Below are 17683 nucleotides of genomic sequence, written 5' to 3' on the forward strand. Positions count from 1 at the left end.
GGACACCTTCCGCTAGCCCAGGTTGCTCCAAGCCCCAGTGTCCAACCTGGCCTTGGACACTTCCAGGGATCCAGGGGCAGCCGCAGCTTCTCTGTGTCAGGTATTTCATTGTCTGGGCCAGCAGGTAGAAATTCAGCCCCAATGTTGTTCATGTAACTCATAAATACAGTCTGACAAGACTCTAAACATGAGCAGACACGTGAGCTACAAAGCAATTTCAATTATTTTCCTTCTCATTATGCTCTTACAGGTGTATTTTCCATTTATAAATTATATAAATGGAAATATTTATATAAATTATATAAATAAATTGTATAAATTATATATTCCATTTATAACTATCTGGAGCAACCCACAATGGGGTTGCAACCAGCAAGTGCTTCGGAAATGCTTGCTGTAAATGAAAAATCATTTAAAATTATATAGCAGATTTTTTACTTTGTAATCTTTTTGTTTGTTTCTCTACATGGCAACATTATACTGGCAAGACTATGTGTAAGACATTTTCCACAGGCTCATATTTCCTCCTGCATACAGAGGTCTGAGCAGCAAGACTGAATTGAGGTACCATGATACTGTAGACAAGCAGATGATCCTTCCTGCACTAGGACTTCATTGTCTAGTTATGCAAACGTGAATGTGAACGCTGAAGAAAATCCCAGAAACCTCTCAGGCAGGCTGGGATAGCACAGGAAGGAGCTCCCAGTGTGCTGGCCACCACTACCACCAAGTGGTTTGCACGTGACGCTGTAGAGCACACAATGTATTGCTTGTGCTCTCACTGAGCTGTACTAAAGGGATGTCAGCACTAAAAATACATATTTTCTGAAACTGCAACTGTTATTCATTATTCTGTTGATATTATCCATTTTTAGCAAAATTAGAGCCTAGAATCAATGCTACACAATTTGATCTATTTTTAACTTTGTCTTTTTGATCAACTCAATTTTTTTTTTCTATGTCAGGAATTATATTTTTCTTTAAATTCATGATTTAAGGAAAATTACTTAACATATCAAGATATGCTATCATATGCAAATCACTGACACAACAATTTGTAATCAACCAAAAAGATACAAGTTTTTTATTTAATTACAAATAAAATGTATATACTTAAAACCAACAAAAATTTTTATGTAGGCCTGGGTTTTTTTAATACTATAAAACATCTTTTTTTTTTTTTAAGTAGCCCACTAAACACAGCATCTTTAACTCAAGGCACAAAACACTAATCACAAAGCTGACTGTAAATAATGTAAAAATTGTTAAGTGAAAATATTAAGTGAGGACAAAAAATAACTAGCAAGGAGCATACTAATCACAAACACCTATAACTTCGTTTTTTTATAGGTCAGGTTGCTGTCTTGTTTAACAGCTTTGCATTGACACTGTGCTCTCTACCAGAAGGTTCCAGGCTTGTCCAGAGGTCTGGAGGTGCTGCTAAATGGCTCCTTTTTTCCTAAAATCATCATGCTAATACATAACATCCTACAACAAATCTCTACATGTAAGGGCATTTTTGGTGGTTGTTCTTGTTGAGGCTAATTTTCAGTAAATTCAACTAACCCTAGGCATGTCCTGAAAATCTTTTAATCTAGAAGAGAGAGATGAGTGATAAAAAAATAGACCTTATTAAGGACTCAAACCATCAGTTTGACTCAGCACCCGTCATAGCCGTTTTACTGAGCAAAATGAATAGTACCTTTGAAAGTATATTTTGCTTTTGTGGCAGCCAATGTTTTACAGGCCAGAGACATATGAAAGTACTATCATGTCTTCCTCTACAATAGCAAAAACATGGAAAGCATACTGTGGAAGAAGTGTTACTCAAAATGTGGTTCTGGAGATGAAATCCTGAGTTACACAATGCAACAGCATTAATCAGATAGGTTTCCTGGTATCTTTTTGCCCTTCTCCCTTCAACCAGTGTAGCTTCCTATCATGATTTAAATACCTGCACACAAAACCAAACAAAAACAAGAACGAAAAAAAAAACCACCAAAAATCCCCACTAAACAACAAACAAACAAAAAACGCCCCCACAAATCTCCCCCACTCCAAACCCAGTGCTACAAACTAAAGGAACTAAAGGATGAGTGTGCAGCAAATATCCACTACCAAAGGAGTTATATTGCTTTAAGTCTATTCATGCTTTGAGGAGAAACCTCCATGCATCCAGCACTGTTAATGAAGTAATGTCGACTTTCTAACCCAGCAAATTGGTTGGAGAGTTTATTTCCTGGTTTTTGTGACACATCTGAGCAGGATTCAAATTTTCTCATGCTGCAAATGGCAACTAGCTGTGGGTATAACTTAGCCAGGAAACTAATGACAGCACAGTTGAGGCCACAGACAGCAGGATATAAACCCTATAAAACCTGTATTGAAGTATGATTATTTTTTCCTGCTATAAAAGAAACATAACCCACCTCCCAACACTACTCTGACTAAAGTATTAGCTTCAAATTACTCACCCCTCCTAATGCACCACCACCATCTGCTCCTGCCATTGATTCGACCGAGCTGGTGCTGGCTATCTGAGGAGAAAGAGAATGACAGAACAGTTTCAACATGGACATTCTTCCTCAAATATATTAAACACTGAAAAGAAAACAAAACAAAAAAACAACGGAGGGTGGGGGGAAGAGAAAAGAAAAAGTTTGCTTTCAGCCCCTCAACTCTTTGCTTGTAAGCACACTTTAATTCATAAAATCAGATCACAGAATCATAGAACGGTCTGAATTGAAAGGGACCTTGAAGCTCATCTTGTTCCAGCCCCCTGTCATGAGCAGGGACACCTTCCACTACCCCAGGTGCACATACTGCACATGTGCTCAGCCACCCTCAAATATGGGGTGGGCTCTGATGCAGATGATTTAACAGATGGCACTGAATTGACAACCTGTGCCTGTCCCTCACATGCTGCAGAAAGCCAGTGCCAAAGTTTGAAGGACAGTTCTCTATTGGAGCCTGCCAGCCAGACCAGCAGAAGCTCTGTGAAGGCACCTGATTCTGAGAGGAACAAAATTTACTCTATTAAAACACCACTCAGTTAAGTTTCTCTTCTTCACAATGCATTTCAATCCCGAAATAAATGCAAAATGGCATCTCCATTTATTCAGCTATGGAGGTGTATATCTACTAAATACACATAGATGTTTGTATATCTATATATATTTTTATAGAGTTCATATATAATATTAATATATCTATATGTATGCCATATATATAGATATATATCTATATTCAATAGTATTCAATACATATAAAGGGCAAATAAGCTTTGTACATTGACTACCAAAATCACAGGCTGCATTCTAAAAAGAATGGAAAACCATCTTATCTGCAAATTAATTTACAGGGAGTTTGCTAGTTTACACGAGGTTTTCAAATGATTAGATTCTTTATGATAAATTATCCTGTTATTCCCATAGATCATTCTTCCTTTGCCAATCGGACAACATCTCTTATTTCAATATTATCAGTAAGAGCCTGAATGAGAGATGCAGGACTCCAGGCGGCTCTTCAAAATGCAGTTTATTGTATCCAAGACGTTACAGCAGTCTACGGTTGTGGGTGACAGAGCTTGTGCCTACAGCTGTCAGCTCCAGCTGCAGACAAGCCTGAAGACCCTTTAATTTTGGTTACAATGCATTATATACTTTTCTTTGCTAAGCATCTTAAGATGCATTTTACAGAAGTACAAATCTATACCTTAACTTTTACCTATAGCCTATAACTACTATCATTACCATATTCATGTTACTACTCTCCAATCACTAGAAGTTAGTATGTTACAGTTTAAGCTAGAAGTTGTTTTTCAGTTTTCTTGCAGTGGAAAATTCTGAGACCTTTTTTCTACTTGCATCATCAGCAGACTTTTTTGCCTGTGCTATCTTTCTGCTTGGTAAAAACATCATCTTGTTTGAGGTGGGTTTATCCTTTGCTCTAAGCCATAAAACCCCCTTCTAACTAACATACCCTTTGCCTTCTTAGTTATCCAGTAAAATTGGTGCAGCAATTATTTTCTTCTATATCAAAACTTGCTTTCATTTCTATTCCTTCTTCAGATTCTACATTCAAAAATCTTTCTGCCAAGCATACGTATCTGTGAGACTTTCTTGTCAAACTTTCATCCTTCCCAACAATTATCAAAATGGCCAGTGCATTTTGGCACTCTGGCTTAATTTAATTTTAAAGCAAGAAGGTGTAATTTCTGTTTGAGTGGCCAAATTGAAGAGCTATTCCTTCTGATGCCTCGTTGGATCTATTTATATTCTAATACAATCAATCAACTCTTTGGAACAAGGAAAGAAGCAAATAAATCCCCTGGGGCCAGGGCTGTGACACCCTAGAGCACTTCCTCAGAGAATTCAATTGAATTAAGGGAAGCATCACTACTCAGCTCTAACCAGCTACTTCTGCCTCTGCAAAAACCATCAACCCTGAGGTGTTCATATCATCTGTTCTTCAGTCCTCTGCAAAGGGGGTTCTTTTCACTGGAATCCTAATCAACCCAGGGTTTTACTCTGCCTAGTAAAAGGACATCTGTGTGCTGTGATGGGACTTGGAAAAAGAAAAATGTAGAGGAAAAAGAGGGTTTGAAGAAGAGCTTGAGAAAACCCCCAGCAAATTTAGGGAAAAGAGTAAATTCCTCCAGTTGCCTATTCAGATCCCCATGTCTGTTTGTTTATTTGGAACAATGGGCTAAAATCCCTCTACGCTTACCTGGAAAATATTTCAAAAGGGCTTCTCCCTGTTACATTACCATTACCACTCACAGTGTCTCAGAGCTGGTAACAATACAGTTATTGAGATGTTTGTCAGAACCACCCCAGATCTATGGGGAAAGAAACAACAGCATCTAACATTCATGATTTAACTAATAGAAGCATTCTCAATCTCAAATCCTAGGGATGTTACTTCCACAGAGCTCAGCTCTCTGCAGCACTTTTCCTTGCCAGCCTTCCAAGACTGCACAAACTGGGTCTGTCACCACACCAGGAGCCTCCAACTCTTCTGAGATGAAGCAGCGGTGAAAGAGGTCCTTTTCCTTGGGAACATTTTTAGATGGTTTTAAAAACACCTTTCACATAGCCTGGAAATGCTGCAGGTGAAAATTGAGGAACTAAACCACAAAAGAACCTGAAAGCTTTCTAAAAACACTTTCTAAAATTACTACTGCTACCATTACCTGGCTTGGCACTGATTGGCAATGACACTGGATATTCCTCTCCTGACAGGTAAGAGTTCATTAAATGCTGAAGACCTGCATAGGCATAATCTTAAGAGTAGGTCAAATTTCAGATCTCTCCACCCCTAAAAACCACAGATCTTCTGTAGGCAGATTTCAGGCTGACACCAACCCAAAATGCTGGTATGAGCTCATGTGAGTCAGCAGGGAAACACAAACATGGTCAGAGTTGCGTGCACTGGTCATGAACTGCAACCAGTCCTAAGCACTGTAACAGAGAAAATGTATGGCCAGGATGGGAAAAAAACCAATTTGACTCTTGTTGTACAGGCTAATTTCTAGTAGCTGTTACAGATCCAGACAGGAATTCCCTGTTGGATTCTTGACTCATGAGAGAAAAAAAGGGCCACTTTTTCCTCTAAAGTTGCTGCCCAGTATTCCATAGATTATATGTCTGGTGACTACTACCTAGTGCAGTGTATTGCAGTTAGAATGTTCTCGGTATTTGTCCAGTTTTCCATACAGAAATACTTTCAGCTCATTTTAACTGATAACAATTTCTGTCACATTTAGCTGTCACATCAGTTCCAAAGCTGATTATCTAGAGACGATAATCTCCTAAAAATGCAGGTTAGTATTCTGGCATTAAAGAAATTACAGTACAGATTGCATTAATATCACAGCCAGGGATAAACCAGACTCCTGCTCTGCTGGCTTTTATGAAGAGTAGAGTATAAATATGAGGCTACACCATGAACACAGAAGCAAAATCAAATTGAATTTACAAAGCAAGATAATAATAATGAACTTGACCAGATGCTACATTTTAATTACATAGAAAGAAGTGTGCTTATTAGTTTGCTTATTAGATTTTTTTCCATCAGAGCATCCTGGCTCTGATTGCAGTCATAAGTTAACTGTAAAATATAGACATGAATTGACTATTTTCTATTTTTTTCCCAAGTATTTTTAGCTGATGAATAGTTCAGGATAAGTAAACTACGCCAGATTCAGAAAATGGCTCATTGCTGGCAGCTATCAGTAGCAGGATTCTAGACTCTGTGGAGTGTTCAGAAGATCTTCACTGTCAATCTGATTATATGGGAATGAAAGGCATATCCAACATCTCTCCTGAGGCCCCATGGAAATCAGGCAGATAAAAAATCCAGATTACTGAGTCACCAAATCAGTCCTGAATCTCCAATGAGAGATGTCAAAAATGGTTAGGTACCAAAACAAAAAAACTCAAACAAACGATTTAGGAGGCAGGGGATGGGGAAGATAAAAAGCTCCCGAAGTTCAATCTCTGCAGCTGGACTTTCTCTCCCTCTGCTCCAAGATCTACCACGTCTGAAGTCATGAAGTCATAGGCAGCACTTCATGATATTCCTAAATATTTTGCTCTCTCAGGCCCCATTCCTCTTTAGTTTGTAGCAAATGCCTGTGGCTAAGGTTATCACCATCATTTTCAAGTTGAATGGAGAGATACGGTCCTGATGTGAATACTTTTAAAACGAAATTCCTAGCAAACACAGAGTGATGCCTTACTGTAGAGAAACAATAAAATTTCAAGACTATATTACATACTTAGTTGAAGAGTATTTTTCTGAAATATATTTACTATCTATAAGATAGTATTTTAAGATCCTTTTAAAATGCATTCATTTTCTTTCTGAGTAATTAAAATATTTTAAATAATAATAAAATAACAACAAAGAAATAATCCCAAAATGCATCTCTGATGAGATGGGGAAAAGTAATGAGGAAAATCACCCAGGGACACAAGTAACATTACAGACCGCTAAGCACTCATAACATTGAGGAATTATACCTGTTCTGCTAAAAAAAGCCACCAGCCTGGAAAAACATGCCTGATGGGTCTCTGGCATTGAATTGTCCTGGGTAATTTATTCTGTATCTGCATGGCCGAGTAACTGTGACTGATACACATTTGAGAGCCAGAGAAATGGAGATGACTGCCCTGTAATGTCATATAAAAATCCAGAACAAGACTCCACTATTTTAAAGTTAGCTGTGCAAGTCTTAACTGTTGGTAAAACTGTTCTGGCAAAGGAGAATGAAGCACTAGTACTTACTGAAGAATCAGGAGGATGCTCCTCCTCTTGTGAAAAAGAGCTATTGAAAGCTCTGAAGGTCTCACTGTTCTGTTTGTGCTTTTCTATTGTGGCTTGAATGACCTGAGACAAAGATGTCAGCAAAGATGAGAAGCATCACAAAAAAAAATTTCTCTCATAGGAAGATGGGTAGGATTACCATTTGGTGAAAAACCCTTACACTTGTATAAATGAAAAGGGAACTTAAAAACCTTAAGCGGTGGTGTTAAACCCATTATTGTTTCAGTTAAAAACTAAGACTGCCACAGACAGTGTTTCTACAAGTCAAACTGGAAGAATATACAAGGTCTGATGCCTCAGTCTCTTCTCATATTGGGCTTGAGGAATGCAGGAAAGGGGAGCCCAGCTGGAGTCCCCAGATACTTTCTGGGGCCAGCTGGTCAGCACCAGGAACCTGACTGAGCTCCACACTGCTCCATAAGCAACTCCACCACACTGGCCCACCCAGCTTCCCTGTGCAGCCACATTAATTCAGAAACCCAAAATGATGATTTCAAATGCTGCCTGCATGGTGATTGCCCTCCTTATCATTGGTGCTTTGTACTAACATGAATCCATTCCCTCTTCTCCTCTTCTGTCCTGTTAAAACAAAAGAAAAATAGAGAAAACATCATCGTTCTACTTAAAATATTTTCAGCAAATTCAATTCACAGCTTCACAGCTTTATATCCATTAGACTTTTAGTTTTGCTATCCACTATTTTAAAAACATTGATAATTATTGACAGTAATTATTACCAAATGCCAATAATACTTGATTTGTTGACACAGTGGACCCTACAAGCACTACTATAAATACTGTAAGCATTCAATAAAGGCAATCAACACATTTTGTCTTAGGACCAGCATTCTCTTACATATCTAAGTTACCCACCTCTGCTGCTCACCTCGTGATTTAAAGCTCTGTCACACTAGCACAGCCGTAGATCAATTTCTCCTCACATATTCACAAACCTTCAAAGACTGAACAAGTATCATACCTGGCTTGTAGTTCCAATGATCTCTTTTTTCCTGTTATGGAAAATGTATGAGCCACATTTTGCTTGGCAATTTCTTGGACCTGTAAAAAGCACATCAGCTTTTTACTCATTGACCTTGTCTTTCCAACATTTTTCATGACTTACAAATACAGTCATTCTTTGAAATGCTTAGTCGAAAAGAATAAAGTATAGAAGTAGAAAAAATAAAGGACTGTTTCCACAATTACCTGTCTTGCTACAAAACTTGTGTGTCTGTATCACCTATCAGACTCCTACAGCAGCAGGGGGAGATGGCTCTTGTGCCAGCCAGGGCACATGGTAAGGCTCTCAATCCAAACATGTCACACAGTCACCATTATTCTGCTCCCCTCTGAATGATTCTTATAAAACTTTTAAAAGCCCAACTGTCAGAGACGGAAATGTTATAATTTATGTCTTAAACATCTTCATGAAAGACTTTTGCTTGTTACAGCAAAACTGTACAAAAGCTGCAGAGAAAACCACCAAAACCGTGAATGGAGCCCTACACAGCTCATTGATGAAGATAAGATAAAGTGACTCAGGAAAGAAGAATACATTCAGAGAGGGATCAAGCTTAGCACCTTCAGGGTGGAGGTCACAGACAGCTGCCAGGCTCGAAGAGACTCTCACGCCAAAGGGTGGGGGGAGGAGATGTTTTGGGCGTGTGATCAAAAAGCCTCTGATCCGAGCAGCGAACACCCATCCTCTGCTATGCAGAGGAGCTCAGCTGTGGGCCCCTTCACCCTGGCAAAAGCTGCATCCACATGAAGGACAGCAGAGTCATGGCCCATCAAAGACCCCTCCCCAAGGGGTCCCCAGACCCTGCACCAGAGATGATGCAACACATCCATACTGTTGCAAAGGACAGTGTCAAACGTGCCCTACTCAGGGGAGGCATGTGGGCATTTCCACCTGGCCCAAAACACTTTATTAATCCACTGGATTCCATATTTTCCAGCGACAGGCCGCAGGGTGACCCTCACCACCAAGAAGAGCAGATGGAGGGGAGCAAGGAGATGTTGTTGGGACCCTGGGAAGGGTGATATGCTTCCACCTAACCCGTGTCACCCTCCCCTGTCTCCTTGGACAATAGAAAAAGGACACTTCCTTTTCTATTTCTGTCCTTATTTTCTCTTTCTTTCTCTTTGCCTCTTTTAAATAAAATATATCACTTTTTTTGGCACCAACATCTTAACTTCATTTGTTTTTAATCAAGTTTTGGGGTATATTTCGAACCTTTCTGGGTTTGATCCATTTTATTCACAGAGGCTTAGTTTTCTTTGGTCTTCTGTGTTAAGCTGGTTCATTACACCAACCAATCAAAAAAACTCAAAAATATATAGAATCATAGAATCATTAAGGCTGGAAAAGACCTTTAAGATCTTCAAGTCTAACCATCAAAACAGCACCATCACATTCACCACAAAACCATGTTCTCAAGTGCCACAGCCACATGGTTTTTGAACACTTCCAGAGATGGTGACTTCACCAGTTCCCTGGGCAGCCTGTGCCAGGGCTGGACAACCATTTCAGTGAAGGACTATTCCCTAATATCCAACCTAAGCCTCCCTTGGTGCAACTTGAGGCCGCTTCCTCTCATCCTGTCACCCGTGAGAAGAGGCCAACCCTCACCTGGCTACACCCAACTTTCAGACAGTTGTAGAAAGCGAAAAGGTCTCGCTCCTTATCTCCAGAAAGAATCCCCCCAGCTCCCTCATCAGACTTGTGCTCCAGACCCTTCCCCAGCTCTGCTGCGCTTCTCTGCACACACTCCGGCACCTTAAGGTCGTTTTTGTAGAGGAAAAGCTGCATTGATCCAAAGCTAGGCTTTAAGATTCTATTATATTTTTACATTTGTATAATGTTATGTATTTAGATTCAGCAGGGATCCAAAGCTATCAAGAACATTAAAAAAACGGAAAAGAAGAGATGCAAACCTGCAGTCCTGCAATGTCCATCTTCTCTCGGACACTGAACTTCTGGCCGATCAGCCTCAGTTTTGGCACACAGTACAGCACCATGCTGTTAAACTGCAATGAGGCAAGAGTTTAACTTAGGCATTTACATGGTGGACACAGCCTGCACTGTGAAAGTTTAGGGCTTTGGTGTGTTTTACTCTAAGACATAGTTCTCAAGAAGAGATTTAAGGTGAAAGTGAGGCTAATGGATCATTACAGAAAGAAGTGGGCAGACAGAAACAAGTCAGCCAGTCACTTCTCCCTTCTGCCCCTCCCTCTGAATTGTACTGCCTTGAAAGCATGAGAGCCCTTCTCCCAGTGCCAGTGAGAGCTGGCCATCTCCTGCAGCAAGGTGGTTTGGCTGGAAACCACCTCCTGTAGCACTCTGCAAAAACTCAGCCTCTGAGGAGGGAGATGGAAAAAAACTACTTTGGGCCAGCAAAGGCACAGCATGGAAGAAAGAAGGAAATCCTTGAGGAAAAAGCTACAAGAGAAAACTGCTGCTCAGAAGGAGTAGCTGGGCTCAGCTGGTGAATGCTTTTTGTCTTTAAGCTTAGGAAGATGGAAATGTACCACAGAATCATAGATTCAAAGGATGGTTTGGGTTGGAAGGGACCTTAAAGCCTATCTCATTCCACCCTCTGCCATGAGAAGGGACCCCTTCCACTAGACCGGTATGCTCTAATGCCCATCCAACCTGAGCACAGCCCTGAAAATAAAAGAGCAACTGAAACACTCACCAGGAATAAATACCTGTCCTGTGCTGTGCCATTCTTAGCTGAAAGCTTCTGAATGTGTCCTTCTTTAATGAGCTCATTGGCTGGGTTAACAATATCCTCTTCACCACCCAGGCGCTCATAGACTTCCAAAAGCTTGTGCATCTTTTCCTGCCAGTACAAACCCCCAGCAATTTAAATTAAAAAAAAAAAAAAATTATTCCATGTTTTCTATCGCCTACTGTTTAACTTCTGTGGTAAATGTATGTAAGTTGAAAAAAAACAGTCTTTCACTTCCACTGTAGCTTTGCATGTATATTAAAACCCATTGCATATTTTTCAGTGCTATTCCCCACTCTGGATTAGTCACACTGGATTAGTTATACTTGGATTGTACCATTTAATGAGACTTTGAGATAAATTTATTTGATACTTTTAGACTATTACTATTCAACAATAAGTATGTATCATTGAATCATAAAGGTTGAAATAAATCTCTAAGATCATCAAGTCCAAATACTAATCTTTTGAACTTCTTTTCTTTTCTAAAGAAGCAATGCCCAATAAAATCAATGGCCAAGTTGGACACCTGTATATTACCAAATAATGGAAGCATGATTTATTTTTTCTACTGCACCACAACAGGAGTAAGCAGCTAACAATTAATTCAACCCTCCACTAACTTTTGGGGATTTTGCTACAGTATTCACTTTCAGTCTGGCTTAGACCTCACACAGCAAAATTATTATAGCAGCCTTTCCCAATGGACTCTCGTGTACTAACAGAAAAAGCAACCGACACAGAAACCAATGAGCCAACGAGTTGTTTCATATTCCTGATATCTGCAGAGATACTGTACAAAGCCCCCAGGAGTTGTTAAGAGGCCCTAAACCAGAAAAATTTCCATCAAAATATATCCTTATCAAGGGAACATGCCAGACTCAAATAGAAACAGATGGTTTCCTAACTATGTTTTCAGAATACTCGCAATACACAGACATCAGCTGGCCACTTCCCCACAGCAGCCACAGGAAACGTGGTCTCATGGTGTCCCCACTAGCTGGGGAAGGAAGTAAATGGTCTGATAGGGAAGTGAATATAAACCTTGGACCCCCAAATGTTCAATGGGTGTTAAGTCAGATACACAGCATTTCAGGTCTGTCTGATACAAAATGTCCTGAGACACCTGGGTGCACCAAAAGGATAACATCTGCAGCTGTAAAGCCCATTTACTTTAATGGTAATGCACTAGCTCTTCTATATGTAAAACATGTGCTAATGTCCAAAATCTCCACAGTCTGACTGCCCAGCTTTTGAAGCACAGCTTTCTGAAGCTATTGATGCATGCAAAATGCACATTCTGGCCCACTTACGATGGGCCAAAATCAAATCAAAGCAACCTTCATTCTGTTGAAGAACAGTAGGGCTAAAAAAATAGTGTGAAAATCTGCAAGGACACCTTGTGAATGGGCCTAATTGGAATACTTTCAACACTTTTCAAGGAAAAGCAAATAAGTTTTATGAAGACTTCCTTTTCTAACTCATTGGGTCCTTAATAATGAGGGAAGTGGAATTTAAGCCCAACAAGCCACAGAAAACTGCATTTACAATAAAAAGAATTCAGACACCCAACACATGTTTAAAGTGAGTGACAGTCAGATATTTCTCTCCAGTTACCGTACTGAGCCTATTGCAATGGGAGGCCCTCAGTTTAGTCAAATGTTTCAGTCAGATCACGATTCTGTTATGGAATTGCTACTCACCATCTTCCGGATGGCTGCATTGGAATGGTTTGCTGCTGTTGATATCAGCTCCAGTGACTCTGCAATAAAAGTACCAACAGTTATGCATTCTCTAGATTATATCTTTTAATAGCACCTTGGGGGACAGGTTCTCCTCTCTGAGTAGTTTTTCCTTCAAAATTGATGATACATAAGCAATTACAGACACTTTCAGTTCTGCCTGTTCAACTGATCTATGTTTCATCTTTCTCTCCTAAAAATCTAGATAAGCCAAAAAGAACCCTCACTTTCTAGGAGTCACCTATTAAAAGTCAAGTCTCACTTAAGTCTTCCCAAGCATATTTTTAAGATTGTTTTCCTAAAACAGGGCTTGCCTGCTTATGGTGATATGGACACTGTTTTGGTTGAGAACAAAAACTCCTTGTAATCAAGAGAAGTCCATTTCTCCTGTTTCACCATATAAACAGAGTCTATCTGGCTTTCTTGGCAAGAAATACACATTTAAATACAATACAAATTTTAAATCATTCTTCTTTTCTTCCTCTGGCTACTGCAAGGATGTCTTCCTGTCTTTGTCCTTAGCCACACAATGGATTAAACAAAAAAGTTAAATCTTCCACTACAGCAAACTTCAACATACTGTCAACTGTTTATTTGCCAAAGCTGCCTTCATTCCTAGAGCAGGCATTCCAACCCTTTTCTTCTCAACTCCAAAAGCATTCAAAATCCCTTTGCTTGGCAATAATTTGATTAATTGAAATCTCCATTTCTACCATAGCTGGTAGATGTGGTTGTAAGTATCTGAACATGTGAAGAAAAACTGCCCAAGATTTCATTGTGCTTTTAGACAGAGAGGCGTTTACATGTACTTTCAGCATCTTTCCTGTCTGGAGATTCTTCTGGAAGTTTCTTTAAATAGTCCTTCAGGAGAAGCTCATAACGAGGAATCCTTTGCACTGGTTCAAGCATGTGATGCTGCAAAGTCAGGTTTCCACACACCTCCTGTTTCTGTAACGGAGAGCAAACAAGAACAGGAGGGTTTGATTTTTTCCTGCCTTTGGTGTATAACAGCAATGAAAAATGACCATTCACATACAGCTAGAGGAGTGTACAGGAGCTTCTCAAACCATCATGGATCAACAGACTCATTAGTTTGGAAAAGACCCTTGAGATGACTGAGTCTAAACATAAACCTATCATTGCCAAGGCCAACTAAATCAAATCCCCAGGTGCAACATCTGCATGTCTTTTAAATCCCTCCAGGGATAGTGATTCCATCACTGCCCTGGGCAGCCTGAGCCAAGGTTGGACAACCCTCTCCATCAAGAAGTTTTCCCTAATATCCAATCTAAATCTTCCCCTGGCACAGCTTGAGGTCATTTCCTCTTGTCCTGTCTCTTGTTCCCTGGAAGCAGAGCCCAATCTCTCCCCCATCTGCCCCTTCCTGTCAGAGAGCTGTGCAGATTGAGAAGGTCCCTCCCGAGCTTCCTTTTCTCCAGACTGAGCTCCTTTCCCAGCTTCCTCAGCCCCTTCCCCAGCTCTGTTCTCGTCTCTGAACACACTCCACCCCCTCAAACTCTTTCTTGTTGTGAGGGGCTCAAAACTGACCCCAGGATTCAAGGTGGGGCCTCAACAATGCCCAGCACAAGGGATGGGCCCTGCTGCCACACCAGGGCTGGAACAGCCTGAGACGCCCTGGTCCTTCTCACCCACCTGGGCTCCTGCTCAGCCACTGCCACCAGCACCCCCAGGGCCTTTCCTGCTGGCCCTTTCCAGCGCCTCTGGCTCAGCCTGGAGCTGCAAGGGCTGTTGTGACCCAAGGACAGGACTTGGCACTTGACCTTGTTCAACCTCAGATCACTGGCCTCAGATCCAGCTTCTCCAGAGCTGGAGAGCCTGACAGCAGATATCAGATCTGGCAGGTTTTATGTGACTCTTCATCCCATGTCCGGCATTTTCTGCCGATATGCAACTACCTTCTTTCAGAAGGCTCAGAGAAGCTCTTCTCATCCATGGCCCTGTGCAGCATTATTCTCTCAACTTCAGGAAATCAGAATGCCCCCAGGAATGTATTGCTTGCCAGAGCTCACTGTATGAGCAGTAGACACACTGCTCACACATCAGCTTGAAAGGCAGAGCTCTCTCAAATTCTGCTTCTTTTTCATTTGGCCAGGAAGGGGAGGAGGTTTGAGTCTGGTTACATTAAACATCATCCAATAAGGCACCAATGTGCTCTGCTTATAATGGCACTGAGTATTGCAGTGTACTTGTTTTCATAGGATCCGGTGAAGCTAAAGAATATTTCTGTTTAAAAGAGGAGAGATGAGAATCTCAGTAAGAACCAGTAACTTGCTTTAAAGCACACAGGAAGTTTCTGCTAGCGATGTCATCAGACTCCATAGTAGTATGTTAACCACAGACACACACAAGCTCTTCTACACAGCATTACTTTTACATCAGCCCACTAATGTGGTTTGTTCCAGTGTAAACAGTCTCTCTACAACCATGTTAATTTCACTGTACATTTCTCAGAGAAAGGAACTTCTTTCAAGTATCTGCAATTTCCTCATAAATATTCCAGCCCACACCACACTGCTGACTCGCTCCATTCTCACAGCAAGACTGGAGATAATGGGATGAATGTCTGAGCAAAAAATATTAGCTATCCTTCCAGAAATTCAGAGGACTAAATTTGATAAGTCACAGTCATCATCTTATTAGTAACATTTGATTTTTGTTTTTTGCTTTCCCTAATTTAACACAATTAGTAACAGTGAATGCCTTATGCTATATATTATATATACACTGTTCCATTAGCAGCTTAGGTAGTGCATCCCTGAAGGATCACAACACACTTCAACTGGTATGTTGAAAACTATCACTGGCTTTTGATAGTGCAGAGATATGTCAGATGAGTGGACTAAGCATTCTGGGGCCAATCTCTGCCTCCTGCAGCTATGATCACTGAGCAATGGAGCAAAAGGTGCTGTGTAGGTGTGACTAAATAACCTACAGTGCAATTCTGTCATCAGCAGGTTTCCGAGGTGCATCTCCTGCCTGCATCGCCAGTGCCCACACTGCCTGGCAAGAGTCCTGCTCAAGCAACAGCTGCCCATGGTCTGGAACCGTGCAGACCGACAGGTGCCACACATAATTTGTGTTGGTAGGAAGACACAGGTGAATTTTAGAGAAGGGAGTTGCCTGTGCTGTAGGGAAAACAATCCCAAATGGATTACCCTGCAGAAAGTCATGGCTTGCCACAGGCTGAGGACAGCAAAACACAGTGCTGGTGTGCATGTCCTTAGTGGGAGCAGGGTGGGTACAGGCAGAACAAGGGTAAGAAAAGACCCTGTGGAGTAGCAGCATGGCAGAAAAGGACCTCCCCCAGTCCTTGCTTCTCCAAACTTCTGTCAGAATCTCTGAGACAGCCCTAAACCTCCACACAGGGCCTCTCCTCTCCCAGCTTGCTAGGGGATTACTTGATTCCTGACAGCTGGCCCAGCCACAATCCTCCCAATTTAGGGCAGGCAGCTGTACTCCCTGCTCAGCTTAACCCACTCCTTGCCAGCCCTCCCCTTCCAAAGGATGGTATCTGCCTTCCCAGGACTGGCACAAGGATGCTTATGAACGTCCTGGAGCCTGCATCCCTTCAGCTGGCCCAGGGGACAGGCAGGATAGAGCAGTTTTATGGATACATCAGGATAACTGGAGCTCTTCCCCTCTTCCTGCTCAGCTTTTTGTGCAATTATGAGAAAACACATGAAAATCCGTGTTAAACACCCTCCTGTGGAGCTGATCCCAAGAGTTGCTTGCCACTTTGGAAGCCTCAGGAAAACTAGACGAACAGCAGATGCTGTCAGTGACATATCCAAACTTTAAGCACATCCACCTCAGAATGAAACTAAATTTATTAAAAAAAAATAAAGTTAGAAATGAGGAAGACAAATCCAAAAGAGTCAGAATTACTGGGCCAAGGATGAAGTTTCATTCTGTGATCTGATACTCCTCTTAAACCACAGAATCATGGAATGGTTTGGGTTGGAAGGGACCTTGTACAACATCCAGCCCAACCCCTGTCTACTGTCCCAAGTTGCTCCAAGCCCCATCCAGCCTGGTCTTGAACACTTCCAGGGATCCAGGGGCAGCCACAGCTTCTCTGGGCAGCCTGTGCCAGGGCCTCACCACCCTCACAGGGAAGAATTACTTTCCAATATCCCATCTAACCCTGCTCTCTAAGTTTAAAGTCATATTAAAAAAAAAACCAAAAAAAACTTGAGTGGGATAGAAGCTGTGTGTGAAATCTGTGTACCAGCAAAAGAGAAGAAAGGAATGCCACTAAAATTGTGTAATTTTAGTATGTCTTGTTATCTTGACAATGGGTGTCATGAACTGGGAAACAAATAAATACACTGAATCAAGTGAGGCTCTCTCACTCCTGGGTCTAGCCAGCAGAGAGTTAATTTTTTCCAGTAGCCAGGAGGGGTGTGGCCAGGGCCCCAGTGTTATTGGATAACATTCCAGGTCATTGCCAGGCTGGAAGAGAGGGTCTCCTTTCAGAGGAGAAGGCTCCTTATGGTGGAGCAAGTGTGGCACATGGAACATTTTGGGTGATGCTGGTCCTGACTAGAGGGAGTGGTTTGGGTGATGTAGCTGCAGCTGGATTGAGCTTTGCACTCTCTTTAGTACACCTTTATTTTTATTATTAATATTTTTGCTCTGTTTGTTTTCTTATCTCACTGGTGTTTTCAGTAAATTGTTCTTAAGTCAACCCATGATTTTTGCCTTTTGTGTCTCCAGCTCTCCTCTTCAGATGCTCCAGGGGGAGGGGAGGGGAAAAGGGCAGAGGGGGGAAGCAAAGGAGTAGCAGTGTGGTTTTGGAGTTTCTACACTGGAGAGCATAATTCCTAAACTATTACAATCTCCAAGTCCTATTATGCC

General features: G+C 41.3%; 1 protein-coding gene across 3 annotated transcripts in view; it reads right to left on the reverse strand.

Annotated features, from left to right (window-relative positions):
- FGD3 (FYVE, RhoGEF and PH domain containing 3) overlaps positions 1 to 17683 on the reverse strand; it is a 94933-nt gene that overhangs the window by 13333 nt on the left and 63917 nt on the right. For all 3 annotated transcript variants that reach the window (XM_053988957.1, XM_053988959.1, XM_053988958.1), the window contains 8 exons: positions 13615 to 13753; positions 12767 to 12825; positions 11028 to 11174; positions 10267 to 10359; positions 8309 to 8388; positions 7878 to 7908; positions 7291 to 7392; positions 2475 to 2537 (listed from right to left, as the gene is read on the reverse strand). In XM_053988957.1, the coding sequence (XP_053844932.1) occupies positions 2475 to 2537; positions 7291 to 7392; positions 7878 to 7908; positions 8309 to 8388; positions 10267 to 10359; positions 11028 to 11174; positions 12767 to 12825; positions 13615 to 13753 (714 nt within the window). The remainder of the gene's footprint in view (positions 1 to 2474; positions 2538 to 7290; positions 7393 to 7877; positions 7909 to 8308; positions 8389 to 10266; positions 10360 to 11027; positions 11175 to 12766; positions 12826 to 13614; positions 13754 to 17683) is intronic.

This window comes from Vidua macroura, chromosome 13, assembly GCF_024509145.1.
Source record: "Vidua macroura isolate BioBank_ID:100142 chromosome 13, ASM2450914v1, whole genome shotgun sequence".
Classification (NCBI taxonomy): domain Eukaryota; kingdom Metazoa; phylum Chordata; class Aves; order Passeriformes; family Viduidae; genus Vidua; species Vidua macroura.